The sequence below is a fragment of the Nesoenas mayeri genome, assembly GCF_963082525.1.
Source record: "Nesoenas mayeri genome assembly, chromosome: 15".
NCBI lineage: Eukaryota > Metazoa > Chordata > Aves > Columbiformes > Columbidae > Nesoenas > Nesoenas mayeri.
The window spans coordinates 15,657,942-15,685,205 of NC_137559.1; the positions used below are offsets into that span (position 1 = coordinate 15,657,942).

Below are 27,264 nucleotides of genomic sequence, written 5' to 3' on the forward strand. Positions count from 1 at the left end.
CTATTGAACTTGCAAATGAGATGCCTGTAACTGATACTGCTCATTAAAGTATAATTGAAAGGTTGCATTTAAACTGCATAGGGATCTGTTGCGAGTACAGAAGAAACAAAGGTTTCTTTTAAGGCAAAATGTTAGAAGAGTCCTGGTAAAGTGTCCCATGTCTCTAATAGACCTGGTGTGGTCGGCCACCTTCCCACTGAAAGCAGAAAACTAATTCCGAACAGGTATTAAAAAACTGCTTTGCTTCTTTTTTTTTTGTAACCAGTCATTTCCTTCAAATATTATAAGAGTAGCTGGCAATGTTGGTTAACAGACAGACTTAATGTTTTGCAAAGCAAGATTTAGTCCTGCTATATGCAAAGAATGTGATAGTCTGCAGTTTGGACATTTAGTCACAAGACTGACGTGCACTGATATGCAGTGATTCTTGCCTGGGCCTTTTTGTCTCCACAATGGACTGTGAGCTAGGTAGTATCTTTCAAGTGTTAAAGAAATAAAGCAGAGTTCTGGTCAAGTTTTGTTATGCTTTCCTTTCTCTGCCAGGTATACTGATCTTACTCTTCAATTCCCCATTTCTGATTTGGATATTTATATATCTCTGATTACTCATCTTGACCAAGCGTTCTTAATTTTCCCAATGGATTAAGTCTGCAGCTTGTGGTTGGAGTTAATAAAAGCAACAAAGCAGCATACGAAGAGAGACTTGCTCCCAAAGGGGTCTCTGGGGAGAGGATTAGATAATGCAAAATGACGGTGGTATCTACATCGATCCATAAGAATTGTGATCCCATGGGGTGTTTTGGTGGAGAAGCAGGGATTTTTGTGGTAGTTTGTGGAGAGTGCTATGAATGTCAGCAAATTAATGAAGTATCTGAACTTTCATCCACTGCTATTAAACAGGACTAGGAAATACCTTCCATCCTGAGCTGGAGATCCCGCAAGCTGTTGGGAGAAACAACAGCATTGCATCTGTAATGGGGATGCTGTTGTCGCTTTCTGCCTTTCCAACCCAGTTCTCTGTCCTGCAGATGAGTCCTTAGTGCTACCACAGCTCATCTTTAACCGGGAAGATCTTTTGTAGCAGAGGCACAATTTATGCTGCTGAAGTTGATTGAAGGTCTAAAATAACAAAGGTGATGTTGGCACCTGTAGCTGACCCTGCTGACATCAATTAAAGGCCGGTTGGAGGTGGTGTTGGCCAGCACAGGCCGGGTACTTGGGCAATACAGATAAAAGGTCAGTGACTGTCATTTCCGTGTATGATTCACACTTGTTTCATTGCTAATAAGTCAATTAAAGATCATTTTTTCTCGAGTGTAGTGTTTGCTTAACATCAATTCCCAGGCTCTTTAGGTGTTCTGAGAGGCTTTCCTGGTTTGTTGGAGCAGTGTTGGAACTGCTTGGATTGAGATAACGGGAGAGTACAGGAACCGAACTGCTGGTGTAGCACATCATCTAGTTTTAACTCTGGTCTGTCTCTCAAACTCACTTTTGGCTTCCAGAAATCAATATGATTTTTTTTTTCATTGTGAAGCTGTGTGGAATGTGTTAAACAGGACAGGGATTCATGAATAAAAATAACTCGGGTAACAGTGAGGCCTGTCCAAGTCATACCCTACAAAACTAACAGATCTTCATGGAAGCAGAGCCTGTTTAACCTTCCGAATTTGTTCTTCCCCAACTTCTATTCCTGTCATTCAATACTATTAAGTCAACTGCGATGTAGTTCTGGAATTTACTGTTTCCACTCCTCTTTAAGATTCATGTAAGTGGACTTTATGTATTCCGTGTTACTGAGGTTACAGGTAAAGCACTTGAATGTCTCAGCGGCTTTCCTGGAACTCAACACCAGGACATAGGGCTGTTTTAGCAAGGCGTTCGTGTTTGTTTGATTTGTATTCTAAATGAGGATTAGTCTCTATAGCAGAGAATAACCTGGGCGGGTGTGGGTGAAGCTAACATGGAACGCGTTGTCAATGCTGTTGGTCTGTGACGTGAGGGCAGTTATTTTTTCTAGGAAACGATCCAGAAGCACAAGGCTGCACTGCTTGGAGTTTCCTGTTCTGTATTATCATAGTGTGTGTCTCCACCTATCCTGTAACATATCAATGATTACTAAACCCACTGATCTTAAACCCTTCTGTTCTTCAGAGGAGGAAGACAAGATTTGTCTAGTTGCTTGTTGAAATCCAAAATGTCCAACAAACGGGCACTGCTCTGCAAAGGGGAGATTTGTCAGGCTCCTACTTTCTGTGCGTTTTTCACAAATGACCTCTGTTTTCCAGCTTTTTGTTTGGAAAATAACTTTTAAAATGGAAAGCTAAGTATAAATGTCACAGCTTTTTCTAGAGCTATGGTTCACTGCACCCCATCACAGGTCAAAAGAAGGAAGAAGTGGTTTAGCTTGAGCGTTACCTGCTTTGGGTTCTTTCCAATGAACTAGCACTGGTCAGGAATAAACCACCAGTCCATGAAAGCCCAAACTAAACCTGTGATGTAGGTGTCGGATTTGGGAAGAGTTTGTCATGATTTTTGGGCTTGGAATGGAGGAAGTGGGTGGGCTGGCGTGTCACCCGCACCCCTTGGCGTGTCACCCGTCTGCTTGGAGTGACCACAGCCTCAGTCAAGACATATTATATAAGAGTTACCCGTGTTCATGTTCTTGCTCACTCCAGATGCCTCAAGGTTTGGGATCTAATGCTTTCAGGTAGCAACAGGAAAATTTCTGTTCTTTTCAGGAATGAAATGCAAAGATTTGAATTTGTCTCAGCGTACGTGGGGAATTTGTTTAAAATCCTTATAACTTGGGGAGTGGAGAAAAAACAGAGTGGTGTCAAATGCTGGATTCAGTGTTAGACTGTAAATATCCCTGTGGATTTTTGTAGAAATCCTTAAATAAAGCAAGACTCCAAGGAAATGAAGTGGATAATGATGGAACCAATAGACAGTCTGTCTTCAGCTTGAGTGTCTTAGCAAGTCTTTCTGGATATGCTTAGAGGTCTTTAAAATGAGTAAGAGAAAGAAGTGAGGGATGTGTTTTTGAGTCAGACTGTTTATTCTGGTTGGCTGCACTTCAGCAGGCTGCTTGGTAGAGCTCGCTTCTGAGTAATGCTGATTATACACAACCCGCACGTTTCCATCAAAAATCCCTTCTCTCTCCAGTCGGAATGAGGACCAGGCAAGTTGTGGGGCTGCTCAGCCTCTGACATCCTGGGATTCTGTGATTCTGTGATGTTCTCAGTAAAATGTAGGACTTTGAATTCAATTGACTGCCTGTGTTTCTGTGCAAATCTCCTTGCAGGTGACTGCGCAAAAGCTGGGCAGTATTTTACAGCTGCAGGATTTCCGACTGTCTTCCAAGATCTGTGGGTGTGTAAGTGCCACAAAAGTAATTCAAGAGCTTCTTTTGGCAAAATGAGAAGATTCGGACAAGCCTTCAGAAACTAGACGCTATACAATTATCCATTTTGAAGATACTTTTCTTCATGTGATTCTTCCGTTGCTGCAGTAGAAGGTGCAAATTAAAACTGGTGCAGAAAGAAATGCTGGTTGGGACTGTACCATTAATGCCATTCAGCTCTGCTTTTCTAGGAGCAGAACACAGATAGAAACAGGTTCTGATGGGTTTTGCCGCATGTTCTTTATAATTTATTTTTTTGTCCTTCTTTATTATTGGATAGCTTGCCAGTTCATTGAACTTGGCAAAGTGCCTTTAAGAAGAGCTGCTAAAAATGGCTTCCTTTTAAACTTTCAGTAATTTGATTAATTACAAGAACTGCCTGTTTAACTTGGGTTCTCTTTTTCTAATATAAGGTTCATTTTTCACTGACTTACCTGGAATTCTGTTTATTAAACTCTGACCAAGTCCGGTTTGCTTAAGACTAGCATGGAGAGCTCTGTGGGAAACACAGCTAAAACTAAAACCGTTGACAGGATCGAGACGTTAAGTCATTGGAAGAGCCCTCCCTAAATAAACTTCATGTGGGCTTCCAGTTCCTTAGGTTTGTAGGGAGCTTCCTATAGAGAAACATTAGCTCGTATTTTACCTGCAACTTCTGGTGCACCCGAATTTCCTGATGGTAAAATAGCACTAAGTTAGAACCTTTTCCGATTTATATTGTTTCATGTTATTTGTTAGCAGGGTGGCAAAATCTTCTAAGATGCTAACATGAAGTTATTTTCATTTTGTATGTACGTGCATCTGTTTTGTAATTAGGTCTGTAATCAGTCTTCCCATCAAGCTGTAGAGACAAAAATCAGGAAGATTTCATCCTTCAAACCAAGGACTTGCCATGTCTTATCATTACAATGAAGCCTTTGAAAACCCAGACTACCACTTCTCAGAGACACTGGAAATTGATAGAAAGTGAGTTTATTTCATTTTTCTATCATGACTGTGCCATAGAAAATGAAATTCTCTATTGGTATGCAGGAGAAACTCTTTCTCCAGAGTTTTAATTTGTGGAATTCTTTTAATCCCTCCTTCATACTTGTATTCCTAGACACGATTTTTTAAAGCTATTATCAGGAAGGCGGCATTCAACAGAAATAGCATGTTTGCTTTTTGCATGTTGGATGTATTTATCAGTTAAATGCGTTTTAGGATTTATGGTGTAATGTCATGGACATCTTTTAGTTCCAGTCATTTTCACAATGTGCTATAACCTTGGATGTTGCCCTTTTCCAAGCAGTTATTCCTGTTTAGGTAGAGCCCCAGCCAACTTCAGGTGGAGAACAGTTTCAGTCTTCCTAGTTCAGTTGATGACCAGATCAGAATTATGACGTTGGAGTTCTAAATACAAAATACCTCTCAATATCAGTGTTTGTTTTGTAACGTACTGAAATGTGATGATAATAAGTAGCAATTTATTAAGAATATCTACTGAGAGTTATTGTGGCACTCGGGGTTTTCCTTTTTGTTGCTCGCACAGGAGGAGTTCTCAAAAGAACCTGTTCTCTCACCAAAGCCCTTACAATTCCTCACTGCATGTTTCCTCCGGAGAACACAGTGGAAGAGGACAGAATTACCCTCTGGCCGTACGAATGGCCTCCATGAGGCATGGCTCTGAATACAGTGAAGATTTACCGAGAGTTAATGTCCTAAGCAGAAGTCCACATGGAAATTCCATGGGTATGTAATTTCTCATATGAACAGCTTACAGAAAAACTGGAACAAATAATGCTCTACTCTGTCCTGAGAGAGTCCTGCAGCTCTGGAAAGCTCAACCCTATATATATTTGTACTTGGGAGCAGTGGAGCTTTTTCTCCTTTATTTTCCTGGAAGTAGTTAATATACTCTATTAACAGATGCATGGACTGTCTGTTGTACTCACAGATCAGTAAATACTGACTTGAGTAAGTCATTGGACGCGAGGATGGATGCTGGAGTGAGATACAGGAGTTCCGTTAATAGGGTATATTGCTGTGTTTGGTCATTAGGGCTGATATTTAGTGTGTGTAAATAATCCATAGCAACTCTGCTTCCCTTCAACAGATAATCTTTCCTTTGAGCCTGAGCCAGAACTGGCACTCAGCCCACCTTCTACCTCCCATCTGCTGGATCGCCCCGATACCCGCAGAATTTCCACTGGATCAGAAGGTAAGACATAAGGGTCGCGGTGCATCAGAATATTGAATGGCAGTTTCGCCCTCTGTAAAATAATAAATATTTAAAAGCTTTCTGGCTCGGGTATGAAGATCTTCATGTAACAAAAAAGAAACATAAACCATAAATTTTCTTTTACTGTCCAAATCGTTGTAGCTGATTTTTTTCAATATCTTTCTGAAGGTGATGGTCTTTGTTGCTTGAGCAATGAAAGATATAATGCCTACCCGTTTGATCCCAAACTCCCTATAAGTGGGTCAACATTAAACAAATATAGACAGTTATCTGAAGAGATTCATTATAGGAGGAAGTAAGGGGAGGACAGGATGCATTTTGGAGACTGTCTTTAGTGAATTTTTCACTGTGTTGTCTCAGTGTAAATTCTAGATTATACTAGTAACTAGAGATTTATTTTCACTACAATACAGAGGGACTGGAGTAATGTAATCTAGGTTCTGGTTTAGGCAAGTGTTGCAGTTTATTGTCCATGTTCTGGGTAGGAACTGTTCCTCCTAAATCATGTACTTTTTCCTCGAACAATCAATTCGGTTCCTCTCTGCTGCTTCTGGAGTATAATTAACAGTTCTGTTCTGGTCTCATTACCTAGGTGCATTGAAAGAACTGTCTCTCCATGCCCCAAAGTGAGGGAATCTTGCTTTTTTTTCCTCTTTTCTGTCTTTAACAACATGGTCTTTAAGTTAAGATCTGATTCGGCAAGTCCTGGATTCATATTAAAAAGCAACGATTCTATTGGTACCTGGAAATGCGCCACTCCACGAGTGACCATAGAAATGGAACATTTACAAACATTAACTATCACATGTAGGTTTTAACCCCTGGTAGGAAGCAGAGAGTGCGTTTCCAACACAGTCAAATTGAGGATAAATGTCTGGATGCTGTGAGGTCCAGAAGTCCCTCCACAGGCAGGCACAGATGCTTCTCTTTTCCCCATTCTTTTTAAGCGCTACAAACGAAGGTGAATTCAAGTGGAAATGCCACTAACATTAGGGGACCCTTAGGTCTAAATAGTAACTATGGTGAAGCAGCCTGCAACGTATGCGTTAATTAACAGGCTCGTCAGTCAGTTGAGGCCTTCCCCACATCAGGGCCTTCCCCACCGCCTGGGCAGGGCAGGCCAGGAAAGCTGGGGCTGAGCTCACCTGCTTCACGGCTGAAAGGTGGATTGTTTAAGGAATATAGTCACTCACAGAATCAGAGAATCCCAGGGTGTCAGGAGTTGGAAGGGCCCTGGGAAGCCCATCCAGTGCAATCCCCCATGGAGCAGGAACACCCAGATGAGGTTACACAGGAAGGTGTCCAGGCAGGTTGGAATGTCTGCACAGAAGGAGACTCCACAACCCCCTGGGCAGCCTGGGCCAGGCTCTGACACCCTCACCGGGAACAAGTTTCTTCTCAAATTGAAGTGGAACCTCCTGTGTTCCAGTTTGCACCCATTGCCCCTTGTCCTGTCCCTGGTTGTCACCAGCAGAGCCTGGCTCCATCCTCCTGACACTCCACCTTTCCATATTGATCCCATGAATGAGTCCCCTCTCAGTGTCCTCTTGTCCAGCTCCAGAGCCCCAGCTCCCTCAGCCTTTCCTCACACGGGAGATGCTCCACTCCCTGCAGCATCTTGGTGGCTGCGCTGGACTCTCTGCAGCAGTTCCCTGTCCTGCTGGAACTGAGGGGCCACAACTGGACACAAGATTCCAGGTGTGGTCTCCCCAGGGCAGAGCAGAGGGGCAAGAGAACCTCTCTGACAGGGTCCTCAAGCATGACTAGGAAAGAAGTGTGTGGGTGAGTCTATGTTTGCATGTAGGTAGTGAGATTGAAGGATATACTTTTGAGTTGTTTCTCTGAATGTGAAATTGTAATTTCTCACGTCAATTTGTCAGGAGTATTGGGGCTTATTAAGCAGTGCATGTTATTTAGAAAGCTTTGTTCAGGGACACAACATAAGACCACCTGATGAGATCTTCATAACTTCTTCCAGCACATTTGAAACAGATCTGGTGTGCAAAGAAGGCAGGAGTTTAGATAAACGGTTCGATATGGAATAGCATCTTGCACGAGGATGATGTTGATACCATTCTTGGTTTATAACCACAATTGCATGTACACTCTTTCTGTGGCTATGGGAACAACTTGGCTTTCTGTTGACACGAATGGTTCATCTTTTATACTCTACTAACACACTAAAATCCCATGATAAATGAAGCACAGTGCAATGTGAATGAGTTAAATTGTAGAAAGAACAGCTAAACTCCTTATTAGAATTTGTTTGACGAGCTAATGGATTGTTTTCAGCCACTGTGTCTGGAATTAGCATCTAATTCCAACTATGCAAGACCAGCTTGATTGTGAAGTAATACAGTTCTATCTCTTTCACAGATACTGCTAAGTTTTGGCACTAACATGAACTAAAATTATAGAATAAATGGAATGAAAATTTAGCTTTCAAGTTAATATATAACATCAAAAAACGTAACTATGAAACAGTGGCCAAGCAATAGCCAGAATCCTTTATATTGCAGCTCTTTGTTTTAACATTAAAGAAGCATCAGAAAAGTGGCATTTCTTTTTTTAACTATCAGTATAGTACTACTTACATCTGTATTAGAGTACTGCTGAAACTGAGGATATTCTGGGGAGTATTATTAAGTCTCAGAACTTGCCACAGCTTAGTAGCAGTGGAAATGGGGAATATTATTATATCCATTTCAGATTTTGTGTAAGAATTACTGTATTATTATCCCAAAATTTGGATTTTTCCTGGGTTTTATGCAGAGGAAAAGCTGGTTGGAAATCTTGCCAGTATGTCCACCAGTGAAAGGATTAAAGCAATCCAGAAGGTGCCAGAGAACATGAAAAAAAAGAGAGAAATCAGGTAAAAAGAAAACTTTATCTGTTTAGTTTTATGAACACTATAGTTTCAATGTCTAGCTATTGAGTATGGGGGTTTGCCATCTGCTCAGCTTTGGTTTGTCACTTTAAAAGGGCTGAAAGCACTTTTTGATGCACTTTTTACATCTTGCAAGGGAAAATAATTTCAAGCTGGTTCATCATCCTTTCTCTGGATGAGAAGAAGCTCTCATGATAATACAAAACAGAATATCAAGACCTTGAGATTTCATTATGAATGACGACTTGTGCTTGCTTTCCAAAGGGAACTTGGATGTTGGCCATGGAAAACGGAGAAGAGACCATATGGTCTCAACCATCCTTTTGTCTCCTCACAGAATATATTTCAGTTTTGCTCCCAGAGTGAGTTAGTGGAGGGATTAGACATGCTGTCATAGCATGGACGAGAACTATGGTATCAGCTAAGAGGAAAAGAACCGGCATGTTCATGATTTATTAGGTCTGTTTATGTGCAAAACTGCGTTTGCAGCAGGTCAAACACTTTTTGTTTTAATTACAACCCGTACTACAATGCTGGTCACCCCTTACCCTGCTCTTCCACAGGAATAAAGTTCTTAAAGAAATAACAGAGAAATCACAGCGGGGCAGAGCTCAGCATTCCCGCTGCACACGGTGTCTGCAGGGACCAGTGCTGGTAAGTGTCACAGCCTCTGTCTGTCCCAGTAAAGCGCTTCAGCTGCCACATTATCTCTGTCTCCAGAGGTATCTGCTACCCTGCTTTATGTTACTTACCAAAGAAAAAATTAATTGCTGCAGTGTTCGTTAATAATGACTTGCATTGTAGTAGCACTTAGGAATGCCAGTTAAGCATCATAAGTTGTGTGTAGTGGGGGAAATCTGTTATTATCATCAAAACAGAACTGTAAAAACTGTGAGGGTTTATCATGGGACTTTGAGTCCCGTTGAAGACTGCTTGCTGACATTCCTTTCTCCTCTTTCGCACTTCAGTCGTTTCGGCGATTTGGAAACAGCTTGGCAGAATATTTTCACCTACTGCGGTTATGGCACAGGACTCTGAAGATCATTGGTGCAGAGTTTGGAACAAGTGTTCTTTCTTATTTTATTTTCTTGAAGTGGCTGCTGACTTTCAACCTCTTCTCATTCCTCATAAACTTCAGTTTCATTACAATCCCTCAGTTTTTTGCAGCAGAACCAAATAACGTTTCATTCACGGGTCTGGAGCTGTTCACTGGAGCTGTAAGTATGTAACAACAGATTTATATTGGTACTGTTTGCAACAGATTTACTTCAAAAACTCATGACAGAGGGAAAAAGCATTTCTCATTAAGAGGTGAAGTTAGAATTTTCAATGACTAGAGATAATGTTTAGTACATATTTGAAAAAGAAGCTCAACAAACTGATTTGGTGAGATGAGTGGAACTTACTCTGACGCATTCGTTTCACTGTAAACAGTTACTGTGTTCAGCAATATTTCAATACTTTCTCCACTCTTTTTCTGAAAGACACCCAAAAGAAGCCAGGAACGCCAAAAATAGCCACAGTAGTCTTCAGCAAAACATCTTTTCCATGCTAATTTTCCTCTGAAAATACAGGGCAGATTTCCATCTGCAATTCTTTGAATTATAGTTATCTCCAAAGCTTTATTCTTCCAAGGGGCACACGGATCTTTTCTGTGGCAACTGGCTGAACTCCCACTGGGGCTTGGAAACAGGAGGATCATTTCCATTGTGGGAACTTTACATTCAGGGAATAAAGTCACAGGCTGGTTTTAAAGGAAGATTTTTCACTGCTCTAACTTGGCTAGTGTTAGTCAACTAAGTGATGAGAGGATGACTTTGCAGTAAAAAGTATGTCAATCTTATTGATGTTAAAGGATTTCTCTAGTTAACAAACAAATCTCTGCTCTTACTAATGCTTAGTTGAGAAACGATCTTTCTGGAAGGGAAAGGTGTCCACCTTTTCCTTCTAAAATTGCTCTTAAAGTTTAACTTTGCAAAGTACGGTCACCATTGCAGGAGTTCAGCTATAACATAGTAACTCTAGTGATGAGTATCATGTGTTTCCTTCCCAGTTGATATGATTTGTGAGTACAGAACTTTGCTCCTAAGAAAAAGAAGCAATTAAGTCTTTCCCACTTCAGGAATTTTCAGAAAAGACCACATCCTGCAAAGGTGTTGAATGCTGATGACCATCCCACATGATTCTTAAGGATACAAGTAATTTATATATCTCCAGAAGCCCTCAAAACTATGGCAGGTTTTAGCTCATAGGAGGAAAACAAAGGGTCTGATATTTAGCAATTGAATCACACCTGTGATTTCACAGTAGGGAATGGGGCAGCTCCCACCTACACTAATTGGCCTTCAGATGTTGATACTTCCCACCACATGCGAACGTTCTGAATGGTGTCCATATCTTTTCAGGGTTATTTTCAACAAACTGTACTCTACTATGGCTTTTACACCAATGCTACAATCAGTAAAATAAAGAACGGTCCATCTTACAACATGCAGCTGGCCTATATTTTCACTGTTGGAATATATTTTGCCATCTGTTTTCTTATCTTGTTGCTCAGGTAAACTAACTGAATATTCTTATTTCACTTATATTAAAAGGGCGAAAAAAATCCCACCAAAAATTCACCACCCTGTAGATGGTTGGCAGTAACAATTACCTGGGTGGGTTTCTGTAAGTCCTGGTTTCCAGGTCTACAGTTTAACTAGAAGCTCTGCTCAAAAGACTCCCAAAAATCAAGTCTCCTGAAATCAAGCTTTTATTAGACAAAAGAAGAATAACTGCAAAATAGTAAGGGACAAGTAGAGGATCCTAGTTCACGCCAGTGAATATTGTGATTCCCCTTTTGTAGCTGTTGCTCCTCATATCTGCTGGTATTGCTGTGGCCTTCCAGAGGTGAATGCTGGCAGTCACTACTAGGAGGAGGAAATGTGAGGGTTGCTTCTTACATAAAAGTTTATTTTCCTTGACTTATGTGACATGCACACATAGGCCCAGCAGCCTTGGGATGGGATAGAAAAACCAGTGAATCTCCCTTCTTGCCCTGCTGTACAGGCTCGATGTGTTTCCCCATTACGCATCTCGCTAATTCAATTTTCTTTGCAGCATGGCGAAATCCTTCTGCAGGAACTTCATTAACCCCCAGACGTACTCTGGAAATGCCAGCAGGCTTCTCTGCACTTGGGACTTCAACATAACGAACGAAAAAGCCGTGAAGCTGAAACAAAAGAATCTCAGGACACAGATAAAGGTACAAAACACAGGAGGTGCAGAAAAGTAGAAAGGTGCAAAACTAGAATGTGTGAGTCCCTCTGCCAGAGGCTTAGTTGTGCACGCAAACCTGTGTGTGCTAATATGAGTCTTAGTGACTCGAGCATGCCAGATCTGCTCCTAATAGACTTCAGTCTTCCTGACTGTTAGGTTTAGTTTGGTTTGAGCTCCTGGAGCTGGCTTAGCTGCTTGTTTTTCTGTTCTCTTTAAGCTACATATAAATATTTGTATGCGTCTGTTCTGCTGAGAGAACCCCTGTGACTATTAAGTGTTTGCCAAACAGAACATTTCATCTGATTTTCCTTCCTGCTTTTTGACCTAAACAAGAGGCAGGCTTGTAATATTATCTGTAAAATGCAGTATAACTGTGAAGAGATAAGAGTTTCAGGTTAGGAACACAAACTTGTCCAGTAAATGTTCCCAGGATATTATTCTGCCCATATTCTAGAGAAATAATCTTCCCTTCAGTCTAACAAGTTTTGCTTTATGCTGTTGACTAAGGAGTTGTTTCCTTGCAGGAAGACCTCATGGAAGTAAACCGAGAAGTTCTAAATCTTTCTGTAAGGGAGAGACTTGTTCGTATTGTTATTCACCTTGTTTCTTGGGCTGCTTCGCTGGGCACAGCAGTAGCCGCTTGTGCTGGTGTTTACTTCCTCTCCATTAATAATGCAAAGGTAAGGACACATTTTGCAGTCTGGTTTGGGAGGTGCATTTTTCCACCTGGTATCTTACGCCGAGTGTGAACTGGGCTCTGTTCACTACCAGGACTGTAGGGAAGCGGAGCTGCTGTTTCTGCCAATGCAAACACAAATTCTGCTTGTACCTAAACAGCCAGTTTGCAAAGACTCCTACTAGTGGGGACTGTGGCAAGAGCACAGGACCTGAGGGGCTGGAGCAAATCTCCCTCCTCACCCCATCAGCTGCTTGCCTGGGCTCATGGCTGGCTTAGGGGGAGCACAGCTGGTGGCCTTGAGAGCAAGAAGCAGCCTCAGCAAAGCCTTTCTCTCCTCTGCCCAGGAGCTGCTTTGGGGCTGGGGCTCCCAGCCTTGGTCCCAGGTGACACAGGGGAAGGGGAGAGGGTCCCTGCGCTGCTGCGCATGGGCCCAAAAAACGTGGAGGTCTCTAACCTGAGAACATCCAGGGAGGTTTCAAGTGTCCAGGTGTCTTCCCTGTGGACACAACTTGATGCAGTATTTCAGCTAAGGCTCTAAGTTGTGGTGGCTTTGTTTGTTTGTTTGTTTGTTTGCTTTCCCCCTCTCCAAGCTGTTTGTGAATTGGCATAAAAATGACCTTGAGAGCCAAGCTGCCACGTTGGTGCTACCTATTGTCACATCTCTCCTCAACACATTCGTCCCGTTCTTCTACTCTTGGCTTGGACGCCTGGAGAGATTTCAGACTCCTGGATACCGGATATATGTCACCATTACAAGGTATTTGTTGCTCCCACTTCTTAGTGGTTTTTGCCTCAAATTGTCTGACACTTATTTTGACATCAAGCTGTGTCTAGGTGGTGTGGTGGGCAGTAGGAAGCCACAGAGGAGAATTTGTCTTCTCCAAAGGTTCTTGTATGCACTTCTCTCCATGTTTTGTTTGTTTTCTGTGAGCCCTCTGGAGTGTTACATCTCTGCAGGAGATTGGGGTATGGTTTCCACTCTCAATGAGGCACACTGTGACACTGGGCTTGGTTTTGGTTTGTACCTTCCCTAGATGGCCCTGGGGCTGTTGCCACCCAGGGAAAGGAAAAGGGAGAGGGGGTCAAGGACATCTCCTTTCACTGCAGATACATGGAATTAACAGCATGTAACCCCTAGTGCCCCTCGGCCCCCGTGGAGCCCACACACCCGCACACCCACTGTCAGCCTGTTTAGCAGAGGCTGGTGCCAAGTTGTGCCCAGTTCCCCATCTACCAGGACACTGGGATGATGCTGCACCCGAGCTCCGGGAAGAGCTGCGGCTGGGGGAGCTGTCGACACTCTGGAGGGCAGAGAGGCCCTGGACAGAGAGGATCTGGACAAACCGGAGAACTGGGCAATCACCAACAAGGGCATGTGCTGGATTTTGCACCTGGGACACGGCAACCCACGCTGTACAGACAGACTGGGGGACGAGATGCTGGAGAGCAGCTCCGTGGAGAGGGATCTGGGGGTTCTGGTCGATGGCAAGTTGAACATGAGCCACCAGTGTCCCTGGAGCCAAGAGGGACCCGTGTCCTGGAGCATCCAGCACAGCACGGCCAGCCGGGCAGGGGGAGATTGTCCCGCTCTGCTCTACGCTGGGGCGGCCTCACCTGGAGCATTCACTGTGTGCAGGGCTGGGGACACAGGAGAAAAGGAGACAAAGCTGCTGGAGTGTCCAGAAGAGGCTACGAAGCTGGTGAAGGTTTGGAGGGGAAGCTGTATGAGCAACGGCTGAAGTCCCTGGGTTTGTTCAGCTGGAGCAGAGCAGCCTGAGGGCAGAGCTCATGGGCTGCAGGTTCCTCAGCAGCAGCAGGAGGGGCAGGCTGAGCTCTGCTCTGTGACAGTGACAGAGCCCAGGGAGCGGCAGAAGATGTGCCAGGGAGGGTCAGTGGGACATGAGGAAAAGGTTCTTCACCCAGAGGTGCTGGACACTGAACAGGCTCCCCAGGGAGCTGTCACGGCCCCAACCTGACAGTGTTCAACAAGAGACTGGACAACGTCCTCAGACACACGGGGTGACCTGTGGGGTGTCCTGTGCAGGGACAGCAGTTGGACTCCATGAGCCTTGGGGGTCCCTCCCAACTCAGGACATTCTGTGATTCTCTGGTTCTGCTGCTCTGCAGGGCTGTTGTGATAACGGGAGTTAATAACGTGGGGTAACCTGTGACCATCCTGCCATCATTCTCTCCAATGAGCTTATGGACCCGCTGTCAGGGCAGTTACTCCTACTTTTTCTTTTCAGAAATATCATCCTGAAGATCTCAATTGTTGGAATACTGTGCTACTACTGGCTTAGCGTTGTGGCTGCATCACAATCACAGGTAAAGTTTCAAAAATACAAATCTTTGACTTACTTAGGAACCACTTGGATACAAGGCTTGCTCCAGCAAAGAGAAGTACATGTGGTGTCTTGGAAAGATGAATTTGCCATCCCAACTTTTTTTTAAAAATTATTTATTAGCATTATTTAATTGTGTATTTTTATGAGCATCTTTAGAGAAATGAACTGTAGTGAAATATGAATCGTCCAACTAAGATCTCAGCAGCTTTGCAGCATTGTTCAATGAGGTTAATTGATTAGTCAGCGTGTTGGCAAAACATTGACCTGTAGCCCAAGTTTCAGGTGCCCAAGCATTTGGAAACAATGTTAGAATCGCCTGTTTTTTTTACTTCTAGATATGCATTTTTATTTTTCTTCCTTCTGCTTCTTAAAGTGCTGGGAGACTCTGGTTGGCCAGGATATCTATCGTCTTGTTCTAGTTGACTTCATATTTTGTTTGCTTGGCTCTTTCTTTGGAGAGTTTTTGCGAAGGTGAGTACTACTTTTTTAATCTTGTATTTATTCATTAACCAAACACACTAAAGACATTATATTTCTTTTTTTTTTTTTTTCTCCAATGTGAAAAAACAAGTCCAACAGGAGCGTGACTGTGGTGCTACCCAAGCTTCCTGGGTGATCTCTAGCAGGCACAGCCTCTGGGTACATGCCCTGGGAATATTGTAGCTCTGCCTTAAGAGGAGGTTGGAGTGTGTCCCACTCTGCTCTCCCAGCATGTCCTTTGTCCCTCTGGGGATGGAAAGCCAGGCAGGGAGGAAGCCACACGGCACCCCATAGATCTGGCTGGGTGATAAGGGACCAGGTGTCTCAAGCAGCAAACCTTGTTTTCTGCATATGCACAGACGTGCTGCTGCCTTTCCTGGGTATGTCCCGCTGTCTTTTTTTTCCTCATAAATAATCATAGAATCATTTGGTTGGAAGAGACCCTTAAGATCATCAAGTCCAAACATAACCCACCCCTGGCACTGCCCCATGTCCTGAGAACCTCATGTCCGTCTGTCCAACCCTCCAGGGATGGTGACTCCAGCACTGCCCTGGGCAGCCTGTTCCAATGCCCCACAGCCCTTTGGGGAGAAATTGTTCCCACATCCAACCTCAACCTGCCCTGGCGCAACTTGAGGCCATTTCCTCTGCTCCTGGTGCATGTTCCTGGGGAGCAGAGCCCGACCCCCCTGGCTCCAAGCTCCTTTCAGGCAGGTGAGAGATCAGAAGGTCTCCCCTCAGCTCCTGTTCTCCAGCTGAACCCCCCAGGTCCCTCAGCCGCTCCCATCACACTTGTGCTCCAGCCGTTAGGCACACGCTGGCTCATGTTCAGCCGCTGTCACCAATACCCCCAGCTCCTTTTCCTCCAGGCACTTCCCAGCCGCTCTTCCCCAGCCTGCAGCGTTCATGGGGCTGTTGTGACCCAGGTGCAGCACCGGGCCCTTGGCCTTCTTGAACCTCAGACAATTGTCTCAGCCCATCGACCCAGCCGGTCCAGATCCCTCTGTGTGGCCTTCCCACCCTCCAGCACATCAACACTCCACCCAACCTGGTGTCATCTCCAAACTTACTGAGGATGCACTCGATCCCTTTGTCCAGACCACTGAACAAGAGATTAAACAGAATTGATCTCTCTACAGTGCACACAAGTTTAAAATCTTATTTTAATCAGTCCTGTTAAAGGTGTAACATGTCTCTCAAGTGTAGAGTTCTGCAGCACGAAAGGGAGAAAGTTTTTATAACTGAATGTGAACACAGCGAAGCGTGTGAACAAAATGTCCATTTGCCTCTGATATGCGTGTGTCCCTTCCTGTTGTCAGGCAGCATTGCTGACCTACAGTAGCAGAATGTTTAAGTGCTTGCCAGCTCTGCAGAGCGTTTTGGGCTCTGGGCCATACTTGTGTAGGAGATCCATTGTCTGCCCTTTGCACATGATGTGAACAAGACTGGCTTACAAGGTGGGACTTTGTTAAACCAACACAAACCCACACTGAGAAGCCCTTGAAGACTTTCCCTGCACAGCTCTTGCCAGTGAACTTTAATCCTCCTGTTCTCATTCTGTTTGGGTAGGAAACCCCCTCCCAGCAGGAGCTCCCAGTACCAGCCCCGCAGTGTGAGCTGTGGTCAGTGTCCTGCACCGAGCTGTGCAAAAACGTACAGCTGTCAAAGGCTAAAAGTACAATTGCTCCTATTTATTTGCATAGATTCAGAGTAACCCCTGACAGCCCACCCTGAAACCTGTTGCTGATGCAGCTGACAAGGTGCTTCCAAGACCTGTATTCAAGGCAAGATGGGATAGTTACTGAAATCTTCATTTTTTCTTGCTATAACAAGCAGAAGTTGAATCTCCCCAGCTCAGGAAAAATGAGGTGATGAAAAGGGATCGTGAACCCTCAGCAGGAATCCTCTGAGCACTTGCTTACCTGTGTGTGTCTCTGCGCCTTGAAGCCTCGGTTAGTTTGAAGGCAGGTGTACTTTAGGGTATATTAAGAGTATCAGTCTACAAGATCCAGTTTTCTGATTGAGGCTGAAAATTCTCAGGACTCAGGAACTGAAAAGCTATTACAGTTTTGTACTGAAACAACTTGCCATTTCAACTGTTTGAGCATAAGAACGCATTTCTGATATAGTTACAAATCCTTTTTTTGTCTTCTTTATTTTTTTTTTTGAGTTTCATGAGAATTATCCTAGGTTTTATTTCAGCTCTACTGTGGCCTATGAGAATTTACTTTTGCCAAACTGTTTCATTTTTGACATGTTATCTAACCAATGAGCTGTGGCTGCTCTGCATGACATGGTTAATGTAGCCCTTGAATCATTTGTCATTGATGCTTCGATTCCAGAGGTCATCTGCAGAGATTTACACCAAGGGTTTTATCATTTAGCAAATGCCATTATGCTGTGTTGTTTTCCCCCACAGAATTATTGGAACTGCAGTCTGTGCGAGCTGGGGGCCTCCTGAATTTGATATTGGACGAAATGTTCTAGAATTGATCTATGCCCAGACTTTGACCTGGTAAGGGTTGCATTTATGGCCCAAACTTCATTTGCACTTAGAAATACCGTTGAACAATCTTATTGTGACATTTCTGGGTGTTTCCCATCATGGCGTAAAGAACAGGATAAGTGCCCGAGGGAGTTGATATATAAACAGCTTTGTAAGGACTGGGACTTGCAGTTCTCTGTGTAATTCTACAGATGATAACAATAACTTAATCTGTAGTTTACTCTGTGGCCACCTGGCCTGGGGCAAACCCAGAAAAGGAACATCCTGGATTGTTGTTGACTTCCCCACTGGAATGGTGTTCCTGCAGAAACAGTCTCCATATTAAACCCTGGAAAAGATGCCTTATTTCTAAGAACGAGTGCATGCGTCCAGGTGTAAGAGTTTTTCAGATGTAGATACTTACGTTTGAAGTTGCATTTTGTTAAAGGTTGATTCACTGTTACAGCACGCATGTGGATATAATTACATTTCCAAATAACCAAACTCTAACTGTATTTGAAGTTAGGGTGGTATTTTGTGCCTTCAGTGTGCTGAGAGCTGTGTGGTGAATAGCAAAGATCTCACTTGCCTCTTACGAATCCCTTCTCGTAGGATTGGTATCCTGTTCTCACCTCTGCTGCCTGGTATCCAGATGATATCATTTTCTATAGTATTTTACGTGAAAAAGGTAACAAGCTCTATATGTGCTCATCATAAACATACACCGTTTGAAATCTGAGCAGAATTTATTGCATTGAAGTGCTGGTTTTGTCTGGAGCCTTTGGGGTTTTGCATTTTTTTTTGTGGGCAGTGGGATTTGCTTTAAAGGAACACAATTTAGATAGACAATTTAGCATGACAAACCTGTGAAACATGAGGGATGGGAAGCATGGAAGGGTTATAGGAGCGGTTGAGAGCACAGTTAGAGAGGAGAGAGAACAAAGTAGTAAAATTAAAGGCCAGGGAATTAGTGGTGGAAAGCGCATCTGTCAATATAGACACTCAGGCTGTGGCCATGACTTGGTCTGCCTGATCAGGCCCCAGCAACGCCCCTGCCAAGTTATCTGGGTGTAAGCAGGGTGATTCAGCTAAAAATCACAGTGGAAGTGTCTTCTTTTGAGAATTCATTGCCTCGGTAGTGTGACCAGATGACAGAGTTGGGTCACCGAACAGTTTGTAGTGCCGAGTATAGCAGAACAAAGCTACAGCTAGAAAGGTCCATTCAAATTTCCCTAAACTGTGGGTTTGCATATACTGCAAAAGCAAACTCTACCCAACGCAGTCCTGAAGAAGCCGCCAGAACCTCGTTTTGCCTCTTACTATTTAAAGACTATATTCTTGAAATTTTCTAAAACTCCAGTATCTCTGTCAAATTCATACTAAATAAGTTCTTGTGCACTTTTGATAGATGCTATTCCAGCAATTTCAGTGAGATTGACTTAAACCGAGTAGAAGTGGTGTGTAATACCGTTCCAGAGTCAGTGTACCTTCATCTCATTAAAGGTCAGCCTGATGATGAATTGCCAGCCCCCCCGCAAAGCCTGGAGAACAGCACAAATGATGACATCCTTCATATTCCTGCTGTTTTTCCCCTCCTTCGTGGGCGTCCTGTCGGTCATCGCGGTCACCGTCTGGAGGTACGGCACATCCACGGTGTCCACGCCTGCTGTGCTGCGCTGCGGGACCTGGGGCTGGGCAGAGAAATCTGCATTTTTGTATAGAAAAAGCTGTATGAATTGCTAGTGGAAGGTTTCGGATGTTGATGTTCTATATTCTGGAAACGAGACATGCTCAGTGAGTTTACAGGAATGTGGTTCACGTAGTAACTTGACAACCAATGGTAAGACAAGAGGCAACGGGTATAAACTGGAACATAAAAGGTTCCATTTTAATCTGAGAAGAAACTTGTACCTGGTGAGGGTGGCAGAGCCTGGCCCAGGCTGCCCAGGGAGTTGTGGAGTCTCCTTCTGTGCAGACATTCCAACCCGCCTGGACACCTTCCTGTGTAACCTCATCTGGGTGTTCCTGCTCCATGGGGGGATTGCACTGGATGAGCTTTCCAGGGCCCTTCAACCCCTGACACTCTGGGATTCTGTGATAAGAAAGTGGGAGGAGAAACAAAGTTGCACTGAAGTTTTGGGTTCCTATTTAAGTGTTGCAGCGAATGTGGCTTTTCCTCCTCCTTAGAAGTTTCTGTCACCTAGTCCTGGACTTCTTTCTGGTTTAGGCCATACTGGGTCTACCGTGGAGAAACACCTGGAAAAACTCAGTTGAGATCAGCTTCTGGATTATGTATGAACTTCAGAGGCTCTTTCTGCAGGGAAGGCTGATCTCTGCAATAATGCATCTGGGTTGTTACCAGTATTTTACAGCTGCTTTGTTTATGTGCACGTTACTCTGGTCACAGTGCGGGCAGCATGGATGCACCTTTTCATTTTCTTGGCACCTCTCAGCCACAAGATTTCAATATTTAGTAAGCACAGGAAACCAGGTGAGATGAAATATTTCAGAGCAAACATTTCCAGCTGGCAGGTGGGAATTTCAGACTGTCTGGAATGATTCAATTTAAAAGGAAACAACATTTTCCTATTTCAGTCTACCCAAACTGTTAATTGTTGCTACGGGCTGCCTTACTTGGCCATGTCCTGTTGTTACTGAAAGTCTGCAGTGAGTGGTGTCCTGGAAGGCCGGGTGAGATGACAGCTCCCTCCGCACCTGTGGTGGAACTTGGAAAATCCCCATTTTCAGTTTGTTGTAGCTTGCGCTACAGTGATCGACTCATTAATTTAGGTCAAGATTGTATTTCCAAGGCTCAGACCAGTCTCTTGCAGCAGCGCCAATGACTGGAGAGTGACCCAAGTTCACAAACACAGACCATGGCAGTTCCCAGAGCAGCCACAGAGAGCAGAGGGCTACGGCAAACTAACAAGCATCCTGATGTGCAAAATCACGATATTAACTCCATCACTGTTTAATAGATGAAGCTTTAACTGTTTTCTCACATTTTCAGGTTAAAACCTTCAGAAGAGTGTGGTCCTTTCCGAGGTTTGTCTTCTATGTATGCTGCAGTCTCCAACTGGATAAAAATCCTGGAAGGTTACACTGCCTCAAAATGGGTTGTGTGGATCTACTCTAACTTAATTACAAGTGAACTTTTCTTCTTCATCCTCTCCGTTCTTGTCCTGTAAGTACCTGCTAATGAAAAGTACTGGGAAAGGACCTGAAGCGGAGAAAACTGGCTGGATCATAGCCATTTCTTATTAAAAGAATTGGCAACGTGCATTTTAAAGCATCAGAAATTGTAAATATACTGGAAATTTGTGTATTTGAAGTACATAAAGAAATTATAAAACCTATTCCTTTTATGTTAGGATGTTAGCTCTTCACAAACCAGCTTCACGCCAAGCCTGGGATGCACTGCTTTTAACTGATTTCTAGTTTGCTGCTGCCTGGGCTCTAAATCTTATTGCTGGCACACTTAGCTTTAGGAACACCAGCAAAAGAGAACGTGCCGCACACAGTTGGCAGGATAGAGTGCTTTGTACTTCTTTTCACTTCCATAGAAGTGAATAAATCAGTAGGAAGAGCAAGCTTTCCCAAGCACAGGACCCTGAGCGACATAAAAAGCAGAAGTTTGGGAGGTGGTAGCTTTACCTTTTCTGATCGTTTCTCATCAGTGGAGTCACAGAACCCCAGCCTGGCTGGGCTGAAGTGACCTCTGTAGATCCCCCAGCGCTGCCCACGCAGGGTCACAGAGCAGATCACACAGGTGGGTCCGGGCGGTTTGAATGTCTCAGAGCAGGAGACTCCACACCCGCTCTGGGCAGCCTGGGCCAGGCTCTGGCACCTCCCAGCAAACAAGTTTCTGCTCATGCTCAGATGGAGCCTCCTGTGTTTCAGTCTGTGCCCGTTGGGCACCACTGAACAGCGTCTGGTCCATCCTCTGACACCCACCCTGAGAACAGATCTCATTGATCAGATCCCTCTCAGCTTCTCTTCTCCAGCTCAACAGCCCCAGCTCTCTCATCACAAAGATGCTCCAGACCCCTCAGCATCTTTGTAGCTCTCTGCTCGACTCTCTCCAGTAATTCCTTGTCCTTAAAGTCCTTAGAGGAGCTGATACCATGTAAAGAAAAGCTGAGCTACCAGAGGGACGCTGCGGGGGAGTGGCAGGTAGCGTGCAAGCAGCACATAGAAGTGAGCTCAGCGTGAGGGAAATGCTACCGAGCAGGTTGCAGTCGCTTCCAGCTCATCTCGGGTAAATTCACATACTGTCCCCTCAGCTGTGAATTATTTTGGCAAAATCATACGTGCATATTAAGCTGTGTGCCCATGGGTGGGTTTGGTGGTGTAGCTGTGCTGCTTGGTGTTTCTAGCAGGGGCCAAAAGCCCAAAGCTGTTCTGATGAAGCCCATTCAGGCGGGAGCAGAGCCGGCCTGGGAGCAGCTCAGTGCTGTGGTCTGGGGTGCAGGCACGTGTCCGCGCAGATGACACAGAGCTGGATAAGAGCATCAGGCGCCTGTTTGTTCTCTGAAATGCACCTCGTATTGTTGACTTCCTATAATTGCACCTCTACAACTCCATAAACCTTTGGTCTTTTCCAAGAGAATGTCTTAAGCAATTCCATGTGTTTGCCGTGCCTCGAGTAATTATATACAGATTTTCTCAAATATATGTGTCTGTATATATATATGTGTGTGTATATACATATCTTTTAATGGATAAAATGAACAAGTTAATGTTCAGTTTAGGCAGTGACGAGGAGGATACTCATGGATATGAGTGTTCATATGTTCAACCTTTTTCTTTTTGTTTAGAATTATTACTTATCTTTACTGGCAAATAATAGAAGGAAGAAAGACCATGGCCAGACTCTTACGCAAGCAAATTATTAACGTAAGTTTGACTTTCAGCTATATATTTTTAAAAACTTGGCTTCTTTGTTGGTTGTCTCATCCTGCTATGGTGGAGCTGTATCTGCTGTTCCTCTGCCAGTTCAAGGGAGCACCCTCCCCATGGAAACTGCAGCGAAATTTAACTCACAAATAGAGTTGTTGCAAAAAAATTTTACTTTAGAGCTGTGCTGCTGCAGCTCACCATAGATAGATTATTTCTTAATAAAATAATATTAATTATTATTCTAGTCAGTGGTTACTTGAGCCTCTCCAGAATGATGAGTCCATTTTAACTAATGATCCAATGTCTCTTGCCCACAGGAAGGAGAAGATAAAATGTTTTTACTTGAAAAACTACGGGCACTGCAAAGGGCAAAACAAACTGTACCTGCACCGAGAGGACAAGCCTGGCAGGTCAGTGCAATAGTTGGGATATCTCTGTTTCAGGTATGTGCTGGGTATGATTTCATGGGTTTCCTCTTAGCCTTGCAAATCAGCTGCCATCTTGGGGTATGCTGTATTTAAAACCTCCCCTCAATTGATTACTGGTTAACTCCAGACAGCAAAAGGTTACAGTGGAAATTCCCTAACGAGTTGTTCTAGGCTGGAGTTTAACCTGGGAAGGATGTAGAAAAGCCCTTATCCTCACTAGACATTATTTAGGATAATGAAACTGCTCATCCAGGAGCGTGGTGACGGCGACTGACGGGTCTGGGCACACGTGAGCCTGGCTCAGCCGCGGGAGGAGGGCGCCTTCCTCCCCTCCCCTGCCCTGCCTGTGGGGTTTGTGCCCCCACATCTTTTCAGCAGAGGTAGAACTGAGTGCTCTGACCTGACCCCATTTTGAGTCCCATACAGCGTCAAGATAGACATAGAATCATAGAATCATTTCAGTTGGAAGAGACCCTCAGGATTATCAAGTCCAACCACAACCCACCCCTGGCACTGCCCCATGTCCTGAGAACCTCACGTCCGTCTGTCCAGCCCTCCAGGGATGGTGACTCCAGCACTGCCCTGGGCAGCCTGTTCCAATGCCCCACAGCCCTTTGGGGAAGAAATTGTTCCCCACATCCAACCTCAACCTCCCCTGGCGCAACTTGAGGCCGTTTCCTCTGCTCCTGGCGCTTGTTCCTGGGGAGCAGAGCCCGACCCTCCTGGCTCCAAGCTCCTTTCAGGCAGTTCAGAGATCAGAAGGTCTCCCCTCAGCTCCTGTTCTCCAGCTGAACGCCCCAGGTCCCTCAGCTGCTCCCATCACACTTGTGCTCCAGCCCCTCACCAGCTTGGTCACCTCCTCTGCACTCTCTCTAGCACCTCAATGTCCTTATGATGAGGGGCCCAAAACTGAACACAGGATTCAAAGTGTGGCCTCACCAGTGCAGAATACAGTGGCACAATCACTTCCCTTGTCCTGCTGGCCACACTAATCCTGATACAAGCCAGGATGCTGGTGGCCTTTTTGGCCACCTGGGCACACGCTGGCTCATGTTCAGCCGCTGTCACCAACACCCTCAGCTCCTTTTCCTCCAGGCACTCTCCAGCCGCTCTTCCCCAGCCTGCAGCGTTCATGGGGCTGTTGTGACCCAGGTGCAGCACCCGGCCCTTGGCCTTGTTGAACCTCAGACAGTTGTCTCAGCCCATCGACCCAGCCGGTCCAGATCCCTCTGTGTGGCCTTCCCAGCCTCCAGCACATCAACACTCCACTCAACCTGGTATTGTCTGCAAATTTACTTAGGGTGCGCTCAATCCCCTCATCCAGACCATTGATAAAGAGATTAAACAGAACTGGTCCCAATACTGAGCCCTGAGGAACAAAACTTGTGACCGGCCGCCAACTGGATTTGGCTCCATCCACCACAACTCTTTGGGCCCAGCCATCCAGCCAGTTCTTTGCCCATTGCAGATACACCATCCAGGCCATGGGCTGCGGCTTCTCCAGGAGATGCTGTGGGACACGGTGTCAAAGGCCTTACTGAAGTCTAAGTACACAACATCCATAGCCTTTCCCTCATCTACTAGTTGGGTCACCTTGTTGTAGAAGGAGATCAGGTCGGTCAAACAGAACCTGCCTTTCATAAACCCATATTGACTGAGCCTGCTCACATGGTTCTCTTGTATGTGCCGTGTGACATTACTCAAGATCATCTGCCCCATGGGCTTCCCCAGCACTGAGGTCAGACTGACAGTTCTGTAGTTCCCCGATCATCCTTCCAGCCCCTCTTGAAGGTGGGCGTCACGTCAACCAAATCCAGTCAACTGTGACCTCCCCAGTTAGCCAAGATTCATCGTGAATTTATTTTTCAAGTCAGTGCTGCCTGCTGAGGCATCAAATTAGCATTAAAATGTGCACACAGAGGCTCTGGGCAGTGCTTTTATTGGGGTTGAGGGAAAACTCTTTGACCTACATACTGGTGAAAAAAAAAGCAGTTGTCAGGTTCCCCTCCCTCCCCCAAAAAAACCAAATCCCCCTGTGTGGCTGGCCATCAGTAGTCTGATAATATAAATAAATATTGGTGATGTTGCTAAATTGATGAATAGAAATACATATGATATAAATTAATATAAATAAATATTGGCTGTAAAGAGGGGAGCTTAAAGCAAATGGGTATTTTCTGCCCACTGGGCATTTTCAGCCGCTGGACAACCCATCAGAACAGCTGTTGGAACAGTCATACGCACAGACCTGCTTGAGATCTGCAGAGTCTGGGTTTGTGAGCGGTGTTACCTGTGTCTTTTTAAATGCAAAATAACGGGAACATGAGGGAGACACTGACCTGGATCCACTTGTGAATTTTGTTTTCAGTCTTCCTACTCTGCTGTGAGCTCGAGAGGCACCGGCTTCCCGCAAGGTAAGTGGAGAGCAGCCCCGAGCAGCTCAGCGAAGGTGTTCGCTGTGGCGCAGACTCAGCCTGTGACAGTTGATGCAAGACACACAGAATTTTAGTAAACAAAAAGCCTGGGGTGGGAGGTAAACGTTTTCTATAGGGTGTGTGTGTTGTGGTATTGGTAGGGACTCCTACAGACTGATCACAGGTTCTGTACGGCAGAGCTGGATGTCTGTGGGTGGATGAGCCGCTTTGTCTTAGGGAAGCAGCCAAAGGCGGGAATACGACGCCTCATCGGGGATACACACGTGGTGTGAATCTCAGAAGGTTTTTAGCGATGCAAAGTTTCCAGGGTGTTGCGTGTCCGCAATAAAAAAAGCCATGGAAACGTGCATGGTAGCTTGAACTACTCCTGGCTTACACAAGCACGTAACTCCATCCCAGCTACTCGACAGATGAGGCGTTTACGCAGTGTGGGGTGTTTGCCGGGGTGGTGATTGCACCGGTAACGGTTCTGCCGTTGTGTGAACAGCACGCAGCTCCGGCACCGGCGCGGCAGAGGCCCTGGCGCTCGCTCTGCGCGCTAGAGAGGCAGCTCGGTGGGAAGACGAAGATGACGACAAAGATTTTTGACCACGACGGGGTGGACTCAATACTGAACCTCTTCCTGTTCTGCAGAAAGCAAATGCATTGACACGAATGTCCAAAGGTACCATTCAAACTTCTTTTTTTTACCTCCAAATGGCAGAAAAAGCAGAAGAATAGATCACAAACTGCATCCTCAGTGCAGTTGTTGGTGATGATGGGGAATGTCGTGGTGTTTGGTTTGGGAGCGATGTCACCGTGGGTCCCCCCGCAGCCACTCCTGTCCTGCTCACCAAGTACAAGGAAACTTAGGCCTAATTGTAAATAAAAGCTTTGGTCTAAAAATACTCAGTTTTATTATTCAAACTGCTTCCTGCTGATCTAAACCAAAAGCAAAATATCAAGTAAAAACAGAAGGAAATTTAAGTGCAGTCATTTCTAACAACTGAAATGTTGTAACGGTACCAAAGGAACTCGTGTGAACCAGGTTCAGCTTCTACCCCATTTTCACCTTTCTGAGGCATTTTTACAGCTTATTAGTCACTCAAAATGAGTTATCAGAACTCCTTTTTCTTTAAGAGTGACTACTTGTCAAAATTCTCACGTGTGTATAACCAGTACTTGTGAACAAGAAGTTTACACATCTTATCCCATAAAGAATAGACGGGAAGTAACACAAGTGAGATATTTTTTTAATCATATATGACTTTGAGACATTTGATGCAGCTTCTTTTTATTCAGAGCCACAACTTTGCCATGACAGTAATATATATGTTTTTTAGCCCGTTTTGTACTACTGCCTGGTTTATTCCTCCCTTGTTGCTTTGGACATAAAACTGCCTTAGGAAAGCGGGACGTCATTTCCTCACGTTCATCCTTTAGGTTACAGACAGTCCCAAACATACAGAAAAAAGGACAAACTTCACACACAGCACGAGACCAGAGATTCCGTTTTCTTCTGGTTTTCCGCATGTATCACTGGAGAGTCCGGCTGTGAGAACTGCACACAGGCCCAGTGTCTGCGCTGAGGAGGGTCACTCAAGTGCCTGGTGTTTTATTACCTTTTTGTCTCATTGATAGAAGTTCTGAGACCACACCTGGAATATTGTGTCCAGTTGTGGCCCCTCAGTTCCAGCAGGACAGGGAACTGCTGGAGAGAGTCCAGCGCAGCCACCAAGATGCTGAAGGGAGTGGAGCATCTCCC

At 44.8% G+C, this 27,264-nt stretch overlaps 1 protein-coding gene across 1 annotated transcript; it reads left to right on the forward strand.

Moving 5' to 3' along the window:
- Positions 1 to 4,292: 4,292 nt before the first annotated feature.
- Positions 4,293 to 26,108, forward strand: TMC5 (transmembrane channel like 5; the record flags this gene model as incomplete). Its single annotated transcript, XM_080353989.1, has 21 exons — positions 4,293 to 4,366; positions 4,932 to 5,131; positions 5,496 to 5,600; positions 7,539 to 7,631; positions 8,394 to 8,493; positions 9,072 to 9,162; positions 9,477 to 9,725; positions 10,914 to 11,065; positions 11,611 to 11,755; positions 12,294 to 12,449; positions 13,039 to 13,205; positions 14,695 to 14,773; positions 15,167 to 15,264; positions 17,693 to 17,788; positions 18,371 to 18,446; positions 19,262 to 19,395; positions 20,769 to 20,942; positions 22,576 to 22,654; positions 22,975 to 23,100; positions 25,454 to 25,499; positions 26,008 to 26,108. The coding sequence occupies 21 exons, from the start codon at positions 4,293 to 4,295 to the stop codon at positions 26,106 to 26,108; spliced, it is 2,541 nt and encodes an 846-aa protein (XP_080210115.1).
- Between the last annotated feature and the right edge of the window lie 1,156 nt (positions 26,109 to 27,264).